The 19127-nt window shown below is 38.7% G+C and overlaps 1 protein-coding gene across 3 annotated transcripts in view; it reads right to left on the minus strand.

Annotated features, from left to right (window-relative positions):
- Positions 1-1458: 1458 nt before the first annotated feature.
- The window catches only part of palmdb (palmdelphin b), a 44773-nt gene continuing 27104 nt past the window's right edge, over positions 1459-19127 (minus strand). The window contains exons 1-4 of one of the 3 annotated variants that reach the window (XM_061064332.1): positions 16554-16833; positions 5170-7450; positions 4988-5079; positions 4612-4719 (exon numbers count right to left, since the gene is read on the minus strand). In XM_061064332.1, the coding sequence (XP_060920315.1) occupies positions 4627-4719; positions 4988-5079; positions 5170-7360 (2376 nt within the window). In that variant the 5' untranslated portion in view covers positions 7361-7450; positions 16554-16833 and the 3' untranslated portion in view covers positions 4612-4626. The other 2 variants (XM_061064331.1, XM_061064330.1) reach the window with 2 other exon arrangements.

The following is a 19127-nucleotide window of genomic DNA, read 5'->3' on the forward strand; positions in this document are numbered from 1 at the left end:
GTACTCAATTAGATGTATCATCCACTGTGAATCTTTTTAATGGAAAACATGAATGAAAGCTATTCCAGTATGCAAGCTTTAAATTGATTTGTCTGATGCAGAGCGTGTGGCAGCGGTTACAGGTTACAAGCATTCAAAATGACTATTAAGAAAAGTCAGTCTTCTCACTAATGGTCTCATTTGGTTTTGTAGGTAAGATAAAGCATTCATTTGAGTGTGTTTCACAACCAGTTACAACTCATTACACAAGCTTTACTAAAGGTACAATGTAAAAACACTCAAGCCTGCTTAGATGTTAATATTCATGATAAACAGCTCAAGTCCCTTGGTTAAACTTTCACTGTTTTCCAACTAATTGACTTTGCCAAATCTGTTTTTGAATGCACTTTCATTTTAATTTCCCCTCCTGTTTGCTGTGGATTCATGTTTTCATGCCTGCTGCACACACAGCTGTATTGTTTGTTTCAATTAGTGATGAGTGCCGCTTCCGCCTGCAGGGACAAAATCAATAGTTCTGTTCCAACACATTACGACTAAAGCCAAAAATGATTCTATATGTATTGTGTGTGTGTGTACTGTATCCTTGATTGTGTGTGAGAGTATGTGTTGGTTTGTGTGTTGGAGGTGTGTGTGTGTGTGTGTGTGTGTATGTGTGTGTATCCTTGATTGTGTGTGTGTTGGAAGTGGGTGTATATGTGTGTGTGTGTGTGTGCGTGCGTGTGTTTGTATCCTTGATTGTGTGTGTTTTTGTGTGTTGGAGGTGGGTGTGTTGGAGGTGGGTGTGTGTGTGTGTGTGTGTGTGTGTGTGTGTGTGTGTGTGTGTGTGTGTGTGTATCCTTGATTGTGGGTGTGTTGGAAGTGGGTGTATATGTGTGTGTGTGTGCGTGCGTGTGTTTGTATCTTTGATTGTGTGTGTTTTTGTGTGTTGGAGGTGTGTGTGTGTGTGTGTGTGTGTGTGTGTGTGTGTGTGTGTGTGTGTGTGTGTGTGTGTGTGTGTGTGTGTGTGTGTGTATCCTTGATTGTGTGTGTGTTTGTGTGTTGCAGGTGGGTGTATATGTGGGTGTGAGTGAATGCTTAATAGCTTGAAAATGTCAGCGTTCTGTTCTACTCTTTTAGTCACCAAACATGAACTCCTCTGTCATTCAAGAGGAGGAGGAAGAAAAGATTTCATTTGCAGTTAAAATCACATGTGCTGTTTTGTCTTTTTTTAATTCTTCATACATCTTTATGAATAAATGATTCACTGGAAGCAGCAATGAAAAAGAGACAATGCTGTTTGCTCCGTACAAACCACTGATTCTTTAATCTGGTTGCATTTTTTTTTACATTTTTTAAATTTGTGCCATTTTAATTTTGATAAATTCTGCAATTTTCTGTTCAACTTTTATCCAAAGGTCATCTTTGATACACAGGCGTTCACATTAATTTACGGAAAAGAAACAGAGCTAGGACACAGTCTTCATATACATAGTTTATTGTTGCACGCACTTATCTGTTCAATACTTGCATTAGGAATAAAAAGTAAAAAGCCCAGTAAGCCCCCCAAAAGACATGACGGGGGGTTTTGACAGAATGTCTGAACATTAGCAAGCAGTCCTTGAGATTTGTAAGCAAAACCTTAACAATAAAGCATACAAACATGACGAGTTTAAGAACGCTGTTTAAGGTCAGCTGACCGCGACTTAAGAATGTATCAAGCTCTTACAACACAAGCTGCTTTTCAGAGTCATGAGTTGATTAACATTAGTTCCATTTTAAAAATCAGTAGATGTAAACACTCAAAGACTTTTTTGGAAATGAGCCTTTTGGAAATGTCTTTTTTTTGTGGTCATGAAACTCGTGGAAAAAATACAAAGAAAAGTGCTTTGAAATAAATACTGGCAAAAATGCCTCGATGCATAAAAAAAAGAAGTACATGACGGTAAAATCAGGTACTGGTATATAAGGTATTTGAAAACAAATCCAGGATTTTATTGTACATTAATAAAACGTTGATGTGAGTGCGCTTATACTCTGCATTAGTTATCAATTCTTTATGGTTCTATTGTATAAAAATACTCTAATTTGTGAAATCTATTTGAATTTTTGGGATTTCCATAACACTGATATTAGATTATTGCAGTGTAGTTTTGAGCACTTTGATAGCACTGTTCACCAGTACCAGTAGGTTTCTGGATTGTCTCGCCTATATGTGGAGTTAGATGGAGTAGACAACTCAAATAGTTCTTCATACTGAAGTTTCAGCCAGTGGATGGACATCTTATACTTATTGTCATTGAAATCTGGCATTTACTGTGTGAGACGTCTGTGTGATCTATATTTTGCAAGTGAAAGTTATGGATATAAAACATTTTGTTAATTGTGCAGATTTTCCTTCATCCAGCTCAACCTGGAATATAGTTTAAAGCGACAAAGCATTGTATGAAAATACATTAAATATACATTGAGCAATGTTTCATTTGATTTATCAAGACATACAATAACATCAAAATATGTTTTGAAATTTGATTTACATTTATCACGTCGAGAAAAGTTTAGCAAAGAGTTGACTCAACAATACATGTATCTAACAATGAGGCATCTCAGCATATATTCAGTATTGCAAATACTTCTAGGTAACTGTCAGGAAATTATTTTCTTCAACATACAGAACAGGTTCATTTTTTTTTTTAAATTCCATAGTCACATGTCATATATGTGTCAAAAAGTTATTGGTTGCTTATATCATTCTTCTTGCCCATAAAACTTCAGAAATCTCTTTACAGCATGACACAAAATATATTAAAACCAAAATCCTCCCATAGAAAAAAAAGTACTTGAATGCCCAGCCGAAGCTTATATTGTATGGTACATATGATGATATTTAACTACTATCAGCGTTTCCTCTCTGAATCACAACCAGAGACGGCTGAGGGGGCACCACCCCTGCACTCCCTCCAAGGAGAGTGACAGACCTTTACTGAGTAAGAATTTAAAAAAAAAACGTGTTCGAAATACATATAAACATTTTAAAACAGCAAGGTAAATATTGTGTGGTGATTAAAATGTATAATATGCAATAAAAATGTAGATTAAAAACGTTCTATGTGTCTAAAGTTAATAATTGGTCACATAATTCGGCCTTTTGTTAAAAGTTGCACATGCGTTCTTGGGCTGCTGAGAAATTGCACCCATGAATTAACTACCACCACCCAAAAGGAGGCAGCAGAGGGATAGTCCCATGAATTGAGACATAAAGAGCGAGGTATGCAGTGTAATAGGATCAGAGCAGAGACTGTTTACAATGGATTAGAGCAGAACAAACTAGCATGACAAGTTAGCAGATTTGATTTTGTTTCCACAGAGTTTAGGAAATGTTTGTCGAGAAAGCCATGTTAACAAATGTAGAAAGGTTCCTAAATTAGAATTGAGATCGCAATGCTAATTCTGTTAAACAGTTTTGATGTGAAATTCCATTATGTGTTAGCACAAAGCTAATAAACTAAGATGTATATACTGGTCCATCTGTGAGTTTCAACATCACAGCTAGCAGATCATCTTTGTAAGTCATCTTTGTAGTATCAAACCATAACCTTACAGATTACCTTAAAACCCCCTTTAAGACCATTAGGCTACATGGGAAACACCATTAGAATTAGACAGATACAACAATACAGATTAACCTGCATGCGATGATCAATTGTGTCTTACTGAACTTTCTGCTTACAGCAACCTTTAACTTTTCAGTCGACGTATGACATTTGAGTACTGTATGAAAATGTTAAGATAAGGCCTTGTACTTCACTACTTCCATTGAAAAGAAAGCAAAACAAGAATTTAGAGGCTAATAATAATACTAAAATTTAGTTTTCTACAAATGGCAGTTTTTTTTGTTGAGATTTTGTGCTTCTGGGGTAATTCTTTGAGCACGTTCTTCAGAAGACACTTGCTGGATGAAAATTATTGCATGACACAAACCGTTGACCAACGTCAACGGTTTGGTAGAGAGAAAAAAGGTCTCGCTCTTTTAATATAGTTGCCCCTTGCCCTGGTTTTAAATTGTAGTGTTGTTATTCATTATGTGGTTTGAATAAGTATTTATTTGCACTGACTTTGTCAATCGCTGAGAAAAAAAACGCACATTACCCAAAGAAGCTGAGTTTTAGTAGGAGCTGACACCAACAGCCTTCCTGCTATGAGTGATTACTCAGAAGTGATGAGGACTAGTCAGAGCCTTGTAGGTGTGTAAACACAGCACATCCTTTGGCAATAAACAAGAATTACTCTTGTCTATTTCATTGTGGATTTAATTAATTATTCTGTTTGTGAGTTTTCCTCGGACTTAATCCAAACTAATGTTCCCAGACACATTCTCAATATCTTGCTAGTATTGCCCAAAGCGTCACAGAAGCGAAGAGTTTAGGCTATTTCACAACATGAAACAAACAATTAAAATGCTGCATCTAACTTGAATGAGTATAACACTGAAAATCAATGCCTTTACAGTACATGGCAAACTGTTAAGTTCCTCTTCAGTTGTTTTTGGTAAACTCGCCCGCCTCCCAGCGCAGAGCCATGGCACTCTTGCGTCTTCCTCCGGTGTAGACGTCTGGAAACTGAGCAAGAAAGCTGATTGTTTACCTTCTTTCAAAGTACTTCCTCCACCTCCACCTCCACCTCCACCTCCACCTCCACCTCCTCCTCTACCTTCCTTTCCATCTCCTTTCTCTGGTTATTAGACTGAAGGCGGAATAAGCAAATTAGTTTTACGGCGATATTGCTTTTCCAAGTAGCAAGCTACATTTTGCCACATTTTCTTCTTTTCATGTAACTTAAGTCTGGAAATATCCAAAAGATGAATACAAACAATGAAGTGATTGATAGATACTTTGAATAATATTTGTTCAGTGAAGTACAAAACATAAAGCATATTTTATTATTTGAATTAACTATTGTCTCTATCGACTAGAGGGTTTTTTTTTTTGAAGGAAAATGAGCTAGAACTTACCCTGTGATCACAAGATAAAGCCGAACGATCCATCCTGTAGGCCGTTCTCATTGGTGATGATGGAGAAGACTTGCACTTCAATGGCACATCAACTAATGAGACCAAAAAAACAACATTAGCATGCACACATAAAGGGAAAAAGTCAAAATATTGATTGTATGACATGCGACATACTGACTTACCTGAACTTTCAAATGTCAAAGTGTCCTTCTGATCTGACAGCACCCTTTCTGCATTGCACTTGTCTTTGCCATACAGATTAGCCCTCTCTTTCCTGAGCTCTTCTTCCCTCTCCTTGACCATCTTAATCTCTTCATCCACCAGTGATAAGGTGCTTCTTGAGCGCAGCTTGAAAAAGGGATTGTTTAGGAACATTTTTTCCTGGGGCTGTTCAAAGGCTTTGTTGAGGGAGAAATCCGAGGCACTGCGAATAATCAGGTTGGATGTCTCCAGTATGATGACGCTGGAGCCGTTGTCCTCAGAGCGCCATTCACCAGTCCGAACTGCCATGTTGTCCTTGGCGCTGGCGCTTAAATCATTGCCAGGGTCCAGAATTATTACATTGTTTGCTGACACATCATGTTTCAGTGGTTCCTTAGTTGGTGAGGAAGTGATGATGAATGATGGCGTGAGTGGAGTGCTCATGGATCTGGGGATACCTCGTGATGGAGTGCAATCCGTCGATTTTCCCATCCTGGAAAAGCCCCTCTCTCTCCTGTAGTGTTCCTCCCGCTCCATTGATATGCGAATCTCCCTTTCAACTGATGTTTCTGGATCATCGTAAGGGGACCTGTAACTGGAATCATCTAGACCAGAATCCTCTGAGCAAGGGCTAAATTGAGTGTGAGGATAATCCCCCATCAGATTTAAGTTTTCCAGATCATGTGCTTTCTTCTGTGTTCTTTCAATATTGCGGACAGGTGTGTACATGAAGCTATGGCTGCCATGGAAGCTGGACTGTTTGGTTGTAGGTAAGACAATCTTGTTTCTGGTTTGCTCCTCCATTTCCCGCCACTGTTTACGAGCCAGCTGGAAATCCACATGTTCTGTGCTAACATTCTCGCTCTTGGTCTCCTGTATCACGCAGAAATCTTTAGGTTGCTTCTTTTCTAGGTCTGAATTGATGTGCTGTTGGTGGTTGGTGGCGTTCTGATTTGTATCTTTGCCATTTTCGCCGTCATCCTCAGAGATTTTGGACAAACTCTGAATGCCCAAAGGGTTATATTTAACCTCTTGTGCAGGGGTGGGAAAGGAAATGACATCCTCAGGTTGTTCAAGAACTTCTTCTACTTGAGGAACCTCAAAGCTGACCTCTTCAAAGTTTGGATTGTCTTGCTCTTCGAAGTCTGTCACCTCCACTTTCTGGACAAATAGCTCCTGAGCACTAAGCTCCAGAGAGTCTAAATAGGAGTCATCATCCTCTCTGTTTATAGAAGAGGAGAATATTGTTCTCCATTTATCATCAGCCTCACCATCTGAGAAAGACGCTGCCATCTCAACTCGTAGGCATTCATCTGTTTCTTCAGGGTCAAGGGCATGGCAGGACTCATTGGACACATCAGACATGGCCTCTTCTCTAATGCACTGCTCTAATATTGATTCCTCTGTAATGGTTGGTTCAAATGGGATGTCAAGGGCCCCAGGGTCTTCCTCTGTGTCTATTGCCAGATTTTGATAGTCATCATCTTCTGGATTAAGCTCATTATCCTCAGGGTCAGGCCCAGGGTATAACTCCAGATCAGGGTATTGGTCTGACACATGGTAAAGGTCAGGTTCAAGGTCTTTTTCAGGCTCTGGGTAGAGCCCTAACTCAAGGTCTTCCTCTGGCTCAGGGTATTGCTCTGGTTCAAGGTTTTGCCCTGGCTCATCATATTGCTCTGGTTCAGTGTGTTGTTCTAGGTCGTCATATTGCTCTGGTTCAGGAGACTTCTCTGGCTCAGGATACGACTCCTGGTCTTGTTCTTGTTCAGGATCTTGTTCTGGTGTGTCCTTTCTCTTACGATGTGCCTCATTCTCATATACACTGTCAGCACTGGAGAGTGTGTCAGACACAGATGAGGCGATTGACTCATTTCTGTTGAGCTCCTCATGCCCTGGTTCCAATATCAGGGCTTCCTTTTGATCTTGATCAAGCATTTCATTGCAAACACTCGTCTCAGAGCAGTCAGGCGTAGCCATCTTACTTGTTTCACTTGGAGGGTCACTCAATAATGTGTCAAGCATCGCCTTTTCACCTGGGTCGTTTGAGGAGTCTGTCTCTAAACAAACTTGGTAATCATTTGCACTAAAATCCTTCCCCTGCTCAGGTGAATCAGCCACAGCGACCTCCGCTTCACAGTCCATTGCTTGCTCTGATTGTTCAGTGGTTTCCATGGTGATGGAGAAGGACTTGTGATTCTCAGTTGTGCTGCAATCTTCTTTCAGTTCTTTTCCATCTGCCTCGCTTTCCACCAAGGTAGCTTTCTGAGAAAAAAAGGGGAATACATGAAAGGCACATTAATTTTCAGAGACAGAAAAGGAAATTGTCAGTTTGTCCCTTTGTTCGACTCATTGCTGAATTGAGGTAATTTGTGCATGATAGTCAATAGCAGTATTTTCATGTTAGCCTTATTTCACCCCCCCTCCCCCCCCAACTTCTCCCAGTCTCCTGCTGTATGTAAAATGTTGTTTGATTTTCCTTGTGATGAGTACATTATTTTAGTTTTTCTTAAGTGTAACATTGCTCTAAATAACTGGCAGTGTCCTATGAATAAAATCATCTCATGATCTGAGCTCAACCTGTGCGAGAATCTCGGACATTTCTTTATTACTGGACACACAGAGCAACACAATAAATCAAAGCATCAATCCATTATAGCTTGATTGTTCATTTTAATTGTGGATTTGGTAGATCAGGATTACTTAAGGAAGACCCCAAACTGTCTGAATAATTAAAGATTTAACATGTTCATCCGTTTCATTATCATCATCATCAACAACACAACAGACAAGAACACTCTACCAGCTCCGTTACACCTCAGCTTGACATTGTGAATATTATCACACCAATGTGACTTTGGCAAATCCTCATCAACAAGTCTGCAAGTGCAATAAGCACAGTGATTTGTCCATGGATGGCACTTAAATGTTCTGTGCCCAGCAGAGTTACACTTTCAGATGACTTCTCTTGAGGAATTGGGTTGGTTATGACAACACTGGTAGTGTGTGTGTGCGTGTGTGTGTGTGCGTGTGTGTGTGTGTGTGTGTGTGTGCTTGTGAAGGCTGGACGGTATGTGGTGGGGAGGAGGAGAGGCTATGTCGTTGAGCCTGCCATTGCTGTGCAGTGCTAATGTTTCCCTAAGTGGGTTATGTGCAGAAGGAGAGGAAGCACATCAAAAGCAGCTGAATGAGATTGCATTATAACCGTTCTTATGTAAGACTGCAGGGATGGGTCTGCCTCCCACACACATCCAGATTGTCCCTAGAAGATGGGATTGTGTCCCACAATCCTTGTGTTCACACATGAACACACATACTCACAGTAATACATTCACAATTAATAGCCGGAGTGAGAAACATCATATATATGGTTAATTCCTTGAAGTTTATAATTTAAGACACACTGTCTGACTGACTCATTTTACATAGATGGAAGCAACATTCATTAAATATTCATTCGAGCTGGAAAACAAAAAAAATCAAATTTAAACTATACAAAAGTTGCATATTGCAAAAATGCAAATGCTATACAGACATTTTTTTCCCAAACGTTCACACTAATTTTATGTTTAAAGGTCCAATATGTAAGATATTTACTGAATTAAATCATAAAATGACCTTACTGTATCTTAAGAAAACTTGCTTGAAACAACACAGCAGTCAGTATGTCCTCCTCCTATGTTTAGATTCTGGTCTGTAATGGTTTGTTTTTCTTTTGACCAGAAAAGATAGGCAGGAAACATCTGTTTTGCTCCTCGCCCCCTCAGTTTACCAGTTTAAATGGCAAGCCTGTTTGCTCTGCATTAAAATTAGATTTGCACTTATTAACTTAAATCTTAATAACACACTTTAAAAAGTTTTACACAATGGTCTGTTGATTAGACTGTATAAAACAAAATACATTTTCCTCACTCAAAAATCACCGGCTACTTAATCAGCAACACCTAATGACAATAATTTGATTGCTTAATGGACTTGAGCTTGTATAGCACTTTTCTGGTCTTCTGACTATTCTTTTTACACCGCACGTCACACCTACCTACCAATTCACACCACGTTCACACGCTGATGACAGAGGCTGCGTTGTAAAGTGTCCATCAGTATTAACTCATCCAATTCATACACATTCACAAAGCAGGAGGAGCAACTTGGGTAAGGTGTCTTTCCAGAGGATGTGGCTGCAGGAGCTGGGGATCAAACCCTCAATGTTCCAGTTAAAAGACAACCAGCTCTACCACTGAGACACAGTTTTTTTTTCTTTTTGCTCTAATGATGGTTTCTCAGTCCTTTTTTGAGATAAGAGGATTTCACACATCCCACGCAAATTAAGAAAAAAACAACATCTTTATCAATTTTATCCATCAACATATGTGCAATATTAAAGTAAAGGTGCTGAAAATACAAACACCAACAAATTACCAAGACAAATAGACAACAATAATAAAAAGCATGACACCACCAAATATATAATACCACACCAACACTTTCAAATGACTGAACACAAGTTTATACAATAGCACAAGTAGCCCCACCAAATACAAGAGAGAAGCAAATAATCAAACACAGAGAAAGTGCATTCATACTAAATAAGGACTTATCTTTGATCAATGCCACAAAGAAGTTTTTTTTTTTATTGGCCTGTGTTGAAAAGTTTCTGCTTGAATCCACCATATCCTGTAGCTGATGTCATGTTCTCCTGCTGCCAAGTATGAGGCCAGCAGCTCACCAGGGCCCGTGGGCTCTTTTCACTCCAAAGCTTGGAGTATTTAAAAGGATACCCATTGCTGCTGACTCCAAAAATCTAATACCAGTACCCGTTTGCTCTCTACCAATATTCTAATCCTTTAGCCTTCCTCTTTCCCACATCTCTCTTTGGGACATTCACAGTATGCGCATTCTTTTGATCAAGCTGTTGTCAGAATAACGTGACTAAGTAGTGACCCACCAGAGTCGGGAATTAGTGTTCCGGCTCTATTGTTACAATGCTTTAAACCACGGCACAAACCGACTTGGCAGCTTTGAATATTGTGCTTTTTTCAGTGTACAATATCTGTAAGTGTAAGTAAAATGCCTCTACTTCTAACTATTTCATGACTTTACTTTCTGTCATATTCTAAGGAGTCAGTGTAGTGACTCTTACACCGGGGTAAAAACGGCGCGCTGCTCTGCGTGGCTCTCGGGGAGTTAGGACACTCAAATAGGAAACTATAGAATCCGGCTGATTTTGTCGCTGACGCTCTCGTCGCGTGCTGTTAGGTCAGGCTGATAGGGAATCACTACACAGGAGAGAAACAAGAGAAACAGGAAATTCAAAAATGTGTTAATTTTACAATACTGTCACTCCTTGAAGATCTCGGTACAGTAATAGTAGGGTTGTTTTTAAAGAAATACAAATCAAATCTAATCCATTTGTTAACAATTATGATGCAGGTCTGGATGACAGAACATCATCTGGATGAATCTAGTTCATCATCATTTTATCCCAATTTGTAATGGCGAAAAATGCAGACATAATGGTTTTAAATTGTGAACAGACAGGCATGAACTCCAGATCTATTTGAGCATTTTTATGTCCAGTGCAGGTTGCTGAAAAAAGTATTATATTAATTTAAAAGCTAAAAAAAATCCATTCATTTACAATAAATACATATATTATATATCCACAACTACCAATTTTTAATGACTAAAATATAAATGCTTACAAGATCCTTAAAAGTTATACCTCGTTGTAAAGGTGACTAATCAGGCTTTCCAACACCAATTAGTATTATTAAAGGGGCAAAATAATTGACCAAAATAATGTTTCCAAACTTTTTCTGAGGAGTTTAGTTGTGTTAGTAAGTCAATAAGACTTTTGTGGGGTGTTGGACTTAAATATTGAAATGGTTAATGATTACTGTCTTTTTGCTGCAAGTCATCAGGCCTCACAAGGACCTTTTTGTAACCTCGTCTTTTGTGCTCTGCACTGTGACAGAAATAAGGATGGAATAGTATCACAAATTTAAACTGCTGAAAAACATATTTCTAAAGCATTGAGGTCTATGACTCATATGAGGATGCCAAAGGGACTTGAGAGTTCCAGAGAAGGTAGATTATAAAATTATAGCCCGCAGAAGGTGAACATGTTCCTGGTCAAGGACCTGCATTCAACTCTAAAACTCTCAAGCAGACAAGTTGAAATAGGATGAAGGAGTCATTGAGTCTTACTGACTTGTTGGCCAGTAATTGTTTTTGGATTACACACACAAATGTATCGTACTCACACGGACCTACATGTACAAGGACACGTCTATACGACAGACTGAGCGCCATGGCAACCATCAACAGGCCTGACACTACTCAGCTGTCGCCTCCTCCACCTCCCCCTCACCACCTCATCAGCAGACTGTTAAATGTGATTGGGTGCAGTAGTCAAAGGGGAATTAAAGTGCCAATTCCAAACGTATTTGCATGCTGCTGTGTATGTTGGCAGTATATTTGTGTGTCCATAAACTGTAAAAAAAAACAAAAAAAAACAGAATAAATGGAAGACTCTCATTACAGGCTAGCATTTCGTTGGCTGGATCATCCACTTGGCAATATTGTTGATGTTCTTAACATAAATGTAATCAACCAAGTGGGAAAAAACCCACAGTACAGCAAAGCATAAAACATTGATGTGCTGCATTTGGTGGTGCCTGGGATAACTGGGAAATACAGACTTAGTGATAGCAGCATTTGGTTTGTAGTATTTTTGGTAGTCTGAGTAGTGTTGACCAAGTATTGATAAGGGGGCTTTGATTTATGCAGGTAAAACTGGAAACTATCTGGAATGCATGACAAATGATTGATGATGATGATCTCCATTCACCAACAAAAATGAAAAACACATTTTAAAATGATTTTCTTCTCCTATTGAGCACAGACTTGACACCTTTAATTTTTTCCCTTTTTTGGGCAACTTCTGACCCGTTACCTGGATATGCCATGTCAAACCAAGAAATGCAGCATTAACTATTCAGGCATATCTGGAGGGTAGAATTTTCACAGTATCTTCTCATGTTTCTAATTGGACTGTAAACAATGTAGCACTTGAAAATGAAGTCTTGGCTGGAAGTCGTTTACTGAAACCTTCTGGCTTTAGGCAGATATTGTCTTCAAAGGTTAGTGAATGGGTTCTAAGATTGGTGAAGGGACAACCCAATGTAAGACAATGAATGATGGGCTGCCATCGAATGTGGCTGCTCTGGTGATCAGCTGATGGGTGGGAGAATGGGCGTTTACTCTCTTAAATAGTTAACAAACCAGATCTACCCGCAACCTTTATCGACCAATCATTCGGCTGCTGCTACCAAACTCTACATTTTTTTCTCTCTTTAACTGTCAGTTGTCATTTCAGTTTATCGTTGCGACTCTCCTTCACCTCAGTCACCTCCAATCGTCTCATCAATGTCCAGGTCCAACTTCTCACAAGTCTATCCTCCTCCTCACACCCTGCATCCTTCCTTCACCACCAAAACCACTGGTCTAGACTCCATCACTATCCTGCTACAGGCCTATCTATCTGAATATATTTAAAAACATCATGGTGGAGTGTAATCACCAAAGACATTGTGTTCTCTTCCTTTTCTTATTTTTTAAGATAAATACTCAAAATCTATCTCGTGATTGAAATCAAACTAGTCTGATGCTTGAAAGTGCTCTGAAAAGTTGATTTAAAAAAACATGCGCACAAAATTAAGCAGCAAAAACTTGAGTCTACAGACGATCTGATAGTCGAGACGCTGAGTCACATAAAACTGGCAGCGGAATAAGTACACTATTAAATACCAAATCTGCTGGTGCAAAATGGTATTGGCTTCCGATTGTAGCCCTGCATGTTTTTTGTTTTGCTTCAGGCTGATAAAAATAGAGAAAACTGATTTTTTGGTTATAAATCCTCTTAAATATAAACTCAGCATAACCAGTGGTGATTTGAGAATAAGACAACACAGGACTGCACATAGCTAAATAATGAAATGTGTATCATATACTGTACATGTGTAGTTTTAAGACCTTCTCTTTAATGTTTAGCTTTTAAGTAATGATTTTATTTTTGAAAACAAAACTATTCAGAAGACTGATTCCAACAATGGTAAGGTTTTTCTTGCAAGTTTTGGATGTTGTCAAAACCCACAAATAGGCTTTCCCTCTGTGATGTAGAGCCATGCCATTGACCAAACACACAACTCAAGTCATTAAATGTGTCCTGATTATATTTCCATGCAGATTTATGCGGATTTAGAAAACATTAGACAGGCCTATGCCAACATTGCCAATAACCAGAACAATGACACAGCTTAAAGATAAATGATTTCAGCTCTCTGTATTCATTTTTTATTTTAATTATCCAATATGTTAAAAGAGAGTTCAAATGATCTTAATGTCATTGTCAATGCTATTCCACTTATGGGGTTAGAGCCTAACTTTTCTGTCTCTCTACTAAACGCACCATAGAGCAGAGCCTTACCTACCAACAACATGGAGTAGGTCATCCATACAGAAATCATATCCAAAGAACGGCATCCAAATGGCACAAACAAAGAGAAACAAACAACCCTGCTACTGTATACTGTCCAAATGCTGACACATTTTTTTGAGTTGTAACTGAGTGAAAACAAAGTTTGGCAGCCCTCCGTGTGGAGAGTGTTAAAGTGACACAGAAGCACACACACACACACACACACACACACACACACACACACACACACACACACACACACACACACACACACACACACACACACACACACTGGAGTATTGACAGAACTGTCATTAAGATGAGACTGAGTGGGGATGATGCTTCCTGCGGCATTTTCCCAATCACAGACACACACGTTGTGTTCCAATCCCAATCGAGAGTGTTTCCCATCTATGCTGCAAAAGCCGCTGTGAATACAAAAAAAAAAAAAAAAATGATGGGCACTTTAACTTAAGTAATGAATCTGTTCCAGTATATACCAAATGCTGCATACAATACCACAATAGAGTTTTGAAGGTGGACACGTGCAAAGATAAGTAAGAGGTTGTTAGCCTCCAAATTCAAATCCATTACATCTTCATGAAATGTGAGGTGTTCGCTTCAGCTCCCGGAGAAAAGAAAAAGATTGGAATGAAGTGCCTCTTGTGTCAGGGGCATGGAGTTTATATAACGGCAGCGGCAGCTGAAGATTGGCAAACAAGCCCTTCACCCTTTTTATCTGTTGAATTCCTTGCTGTAGTAACATAAAAGGAAAATAAAAGATAATCCATATCGTGTTCATTTTAGGGCAGACAAAAACAGAACAGTACTTATTTCTATATAACTATATAATAATAATAATATAATATATAATTTTGGTGAGGCAATATTGCAGTGGTAAATATATACCACCATCAGAAACTATGAATTCATTGATTCTATATTTTGTATATTAAGTTTATACATAGTGACTAGTCATCAGTGAGTAAAAAGATGAAGGTTTCTTTCTCTTTAAAGCGCACACACACACACACACACACACACACACACACACACACACACACACACACACACACACACACACCAACAGAGGAGACACATGTGACAGAGACATCACTGGAAGTTCACGCTGAGGGATTCAAGTCTGTCAGAGGGATACAGATGTTATGTGTACATGTGAGAATTGTATTTGTGTGTGTGTCTCTGTAGCAGCTTCACACAGGTACTGACGCGTAGCAGAGTTTTTATCTCACGGTTATGAGAGCACTGGAAATGCTGCCTTTATCTATCTCTGCACTCAGAATTCACATGCAATCATAGCAGTCGACCTTGCAAGACAGCCACAGGCTAAACTGCGCACATAATGCTTTGACACTGTCTATTGAGGAATAAGCATTACTTAAACGAGTAGCTATGAGGCTGTTATTACACAAAATATAAATATCAATACATTCCTTTACGTTGTCATCCAAAACTATTACGTTCCAGTCAGTAAATGATCCTGTTGCACTGTGCCACACTTTCGTTGTGCACACACATGGCAGTCCATTTTGATGCAATCCCAAAGACACTTTAAAGCAGCCATCATTACTCACCAGAAGACCGACCTGTATTAATCCACCACCTCAGATCGTTCCCAACAAATGCACTAAACCCTTGGGTTGAAGCGAATGTTAATAAAGACTGACTGGTTAAGTGGTCATTTGTTGTTGGAGTTTACAGAGCAATTCTTCAATGAAACAAGCAATGAGCTTTGACCTGAAAGCAACACACAGAGAATGGAAATCATGATGCAAGAAACTAGCAGTAAAATAACACTCTGCTTTCTTTGGTTGTTTCATAGAAATCTCTTACTACAAGAAATGTATAGAATATCATTAACATTCACATTTATTCATTCATAAATAAAATCAATTAATTGATTGTTTTTTTAAGACATTGGACAATACTACAAGACATTTAAACAGCAACCCCAAAGATTATAATGTAAACAGATACTGATGATGTATCATTTTACAGATGTCAAGAGATTTAGGTAACATAATGTGACAAAACATGAACAGCTATGACAAATGAGGATTTGTGTAAACTCGTACTGTTTTTATTGTCGCTAATACCTTCTTATTGAAATTCCTCCTCAAATCAAACTTAAATGGGTTCTTTTACCTCACTGCACATTGTGTGCAGGTGCAAATGCTGCTCTTCAGGAGTAACCTTCTGTCTTTCATTTTTTTTATTTCTAGATGTATGGGATAAACAAACACTTGTTGGAGGTTTGTTTTGTACACACACACACACACACACACAAGAGCTTAAATTAACACCAAACGGCTTGTTCCACAATTTCCCCTTTTTAAAAAAAATTTCTCTGCCCCCGGAGCCATACTGCTGTCTCTGAACCTGGATGAATCCATGCTATCTGTGTGATCAGATACCAGTGATGAGATAAGATGCTTCAGTCAATAAACCTGTAAAAGTATTAGCAAATATCAGCACCTCAAGTTAAGACTGGAAATATTTTCTAATAAAGAATGTTAGCATCGATCCATTCTAGGACATATTAACCTCACAGCTTATTCACACCCTCTAAAACCATCACACAGACACATACACACCAACACACACGCCCACACGGAAATTAAGACTACTGCAGCTAGTCGATACACAACATATTATCAGCCCAATAATTTTGCTCTGGTGGCAGGCTCGCAGCATCACTTCACCCACATCAATAGCCAACACATGACATGATATCCATTTAAGCAGCTGAAGCAGATAATGCAGTGTGGATCGATACTCTGACACAAAGGAAAATCTTTGCAAACTTTGGGTTGCCTGAATGTGTGTGTGTGTGTGTGTGTGTGTGCGTGCGTGTGTTAATGGACCTACCTGGACAGTGAAGCGGGCTAATGCAGAGAGGGCTCTGCTCTGTTTCTGTGTGCAGCCTCACACTGGCAGCTCTGCTAGCTGCTGCTGCCTCCGATTGGACAGTCAGTGGAAGGGGGGTGTAATGGAGACAGCCAATACATGAGCGTTTTCTCAGAAACTCACACTCAAGCTGAGAGGAGCTCATCTTGTGCTCAACTATGCATTCAATCCCACAGTGAAGCGGATTTTGACAGCCTGCTTTTTGCTCTGCTTTCATGAACCTAAAAAACCCCACAGTACATTTCTGAAGCACCACATCTTCACATTTGATTCTTTAGGGTATAATCCTTCCATTATAAGATGCCCCATTTATATATAGCTTGGCAGGGTGATTTATTTCTTTTTATGGACTTGTAGCTCAGCACAATAGATCATCTCACAAGCAAAAATCACAGAATCACAAAAATACTGATACGATAAAACCCTGAATCAATTCTAACACTGAGATTTCCTTGCCAACAGTAAGCCTATGTCAATTATTATAAAATGTTACAGTTATAGAATGAATCAAAACTATTGTATTTCCGTTACTTGCATTAAAGTAATGCCAAATAATATATCATTTCACCTATACATGTCTGTATTAGAGAGCTATATATACAGAAATGTAACGGGGCTTATAAATCCTGCCCTCTGCTTGAAGCAAATGTATTCCTCATCTTACAGCACACCAGAGAAAAAATCTTTCTGATGCCTTCCAATTTAAGCGAATTACAGGGATGTGAAACTTGAGTGTGAATACGGAGCTTTACGTTGTTTGAGTGACCAAATGGTTCATGAAGTTTTGCTGCATTTTGTGTGAAGGTAATGGAAGGAAATACACCGTTTAGTCCATGTTGACTTCTGCTCTGCTGGCTCTGGGCCTTTTTTTTTTTTTAAAGGGGACATATTATGCATAATCCACTTTTACAGTGCTTTTCAACATATATTTGTGTTACCTGAGTGTCTACCGACCCACAAAATGTGAAATAAATCCATCCAGTCCTTTGGTTTTTAGTCTGCATAAGTCTTACAACACAGAGAAAATGCTCAGTTTCAAATTTGCTCTCCTTGTGATGTCACAGTGGGATTGTGGTAAAAAAAAATCCCCTCCCCTCCCCTGGTATCTCCACCCATGGACTCCACCCCCAGCCTAAATAAAAACTTTTGCGCAGTGTTCTACTTTACATTTACATTTAAAGAGACACACACACCAAAATGGAGCATTCTGAGAGAGCTGGTTTATACAGGGTCACAAACCTCCTCTGGTGCTTGATTCATGTTATATTTCGACCAAAGCACAGCACAGATGTTTCATTTAGACCACAGGGGGACTGTTTTTAAAAAGTAGAAAAGGGTTATAATATGTCCTCTTTAAAGACAAACATTTGTAAAAATAAATGAAGTAAATTAATGTCTTGTCTTTTATCATTTTATAGAGCTCTCAGCTTTGAAGAAACATAGGGATGATCACAAAAAACGGTGACCTACATGACCGATTATCACAGCCAGGCTCCTCTCTTTTCCCTCTCTGAAATGTAAAGTGTTTCAAGTTATTATTGCCCCCCTATTGGTCAGAACTAATTGCATACTGATTGTTGTGATGTCTTCATCAGCAGTCAGGTGTCTATGTGATGGCATTGACTTTAACCAAAGTTAAAGACAATCTGTAAAATAAAATTCAATCCACATTTCCATCCACTATCACATTGAAACAGACTTTACAGAAAAAGCACGAGGAAGTTTGTGTTGGTAGGATCAGTCAACTATGCATGTAACTCATACAATGGAGATCAGTGATCACAAAACTTTGTATTAAATTTTTCATATTTTAGACTAGAAGTAATGTTAAGTTAAATCCTGGATGTACAGTATATCTTCTTATTCGTATGTTATACATTTTGAGTGCTTATTTACTGTGTATTTATTAATATATTGTTTTATTTGCTCTGATTAACTTCACAGTTGACTTCCAAACTTCACTAATGCTAACATAAAACTTACTCCTCATCAGGATGTTTTGAAGGAAGGATAACTACAATCTCAGTATGCTGTTGACTCTCATCGATTCAAGAGGAGTAGGAGTGAGTCATCTTACCTACCAAAAAAAAAAAAGAAAAACTGCCTATTTGAAAAAGCATGTGTGAGGATAACATTGACACAGTTGTCTAATTAAACTCTTTTGAAAAATGAAAATGGAATATCAGTGACAATGAAATAAAAGGATGCTGCTGGGTTTGTCTCTTTTCAGGTTTTTGTCTTACGTAAGAAACTGCTGCTAACAATTGTTCTCTAAACATGTGAAACATGAGCCTGGAACACATGTCAAACATGAACATATTCTATTTCCTGGCCTGTACTCATTGTAAATATCTCTCCAGTGTTGTTTTGTAACTGTTTTGTCTTGCAATAAAAAAAAGGGCAAAAAAAAAAAAAGAAATTGCTGTTATGTAACTATCCTTTAAGCAAGATGTCTACAGTGCCACCTCGTTTTTTTTCCACCCTCCTCCATGTTCTCCATAATGCCACAGAGATGGAAAAAGAAAGCCACCAAGG

Source organism: Labrus mixtus, chromosome 19, assembly GCF_963584025.1.
Source record: "Labrus mixtus chromosome 19, fLabMix1.1, whole genome shotgun sequence".
NCBI lineage: Eukaryota > Metazoa > Chordata > Actinopteri > Labriformes > Labridae > Labrus > Labrus mixtus.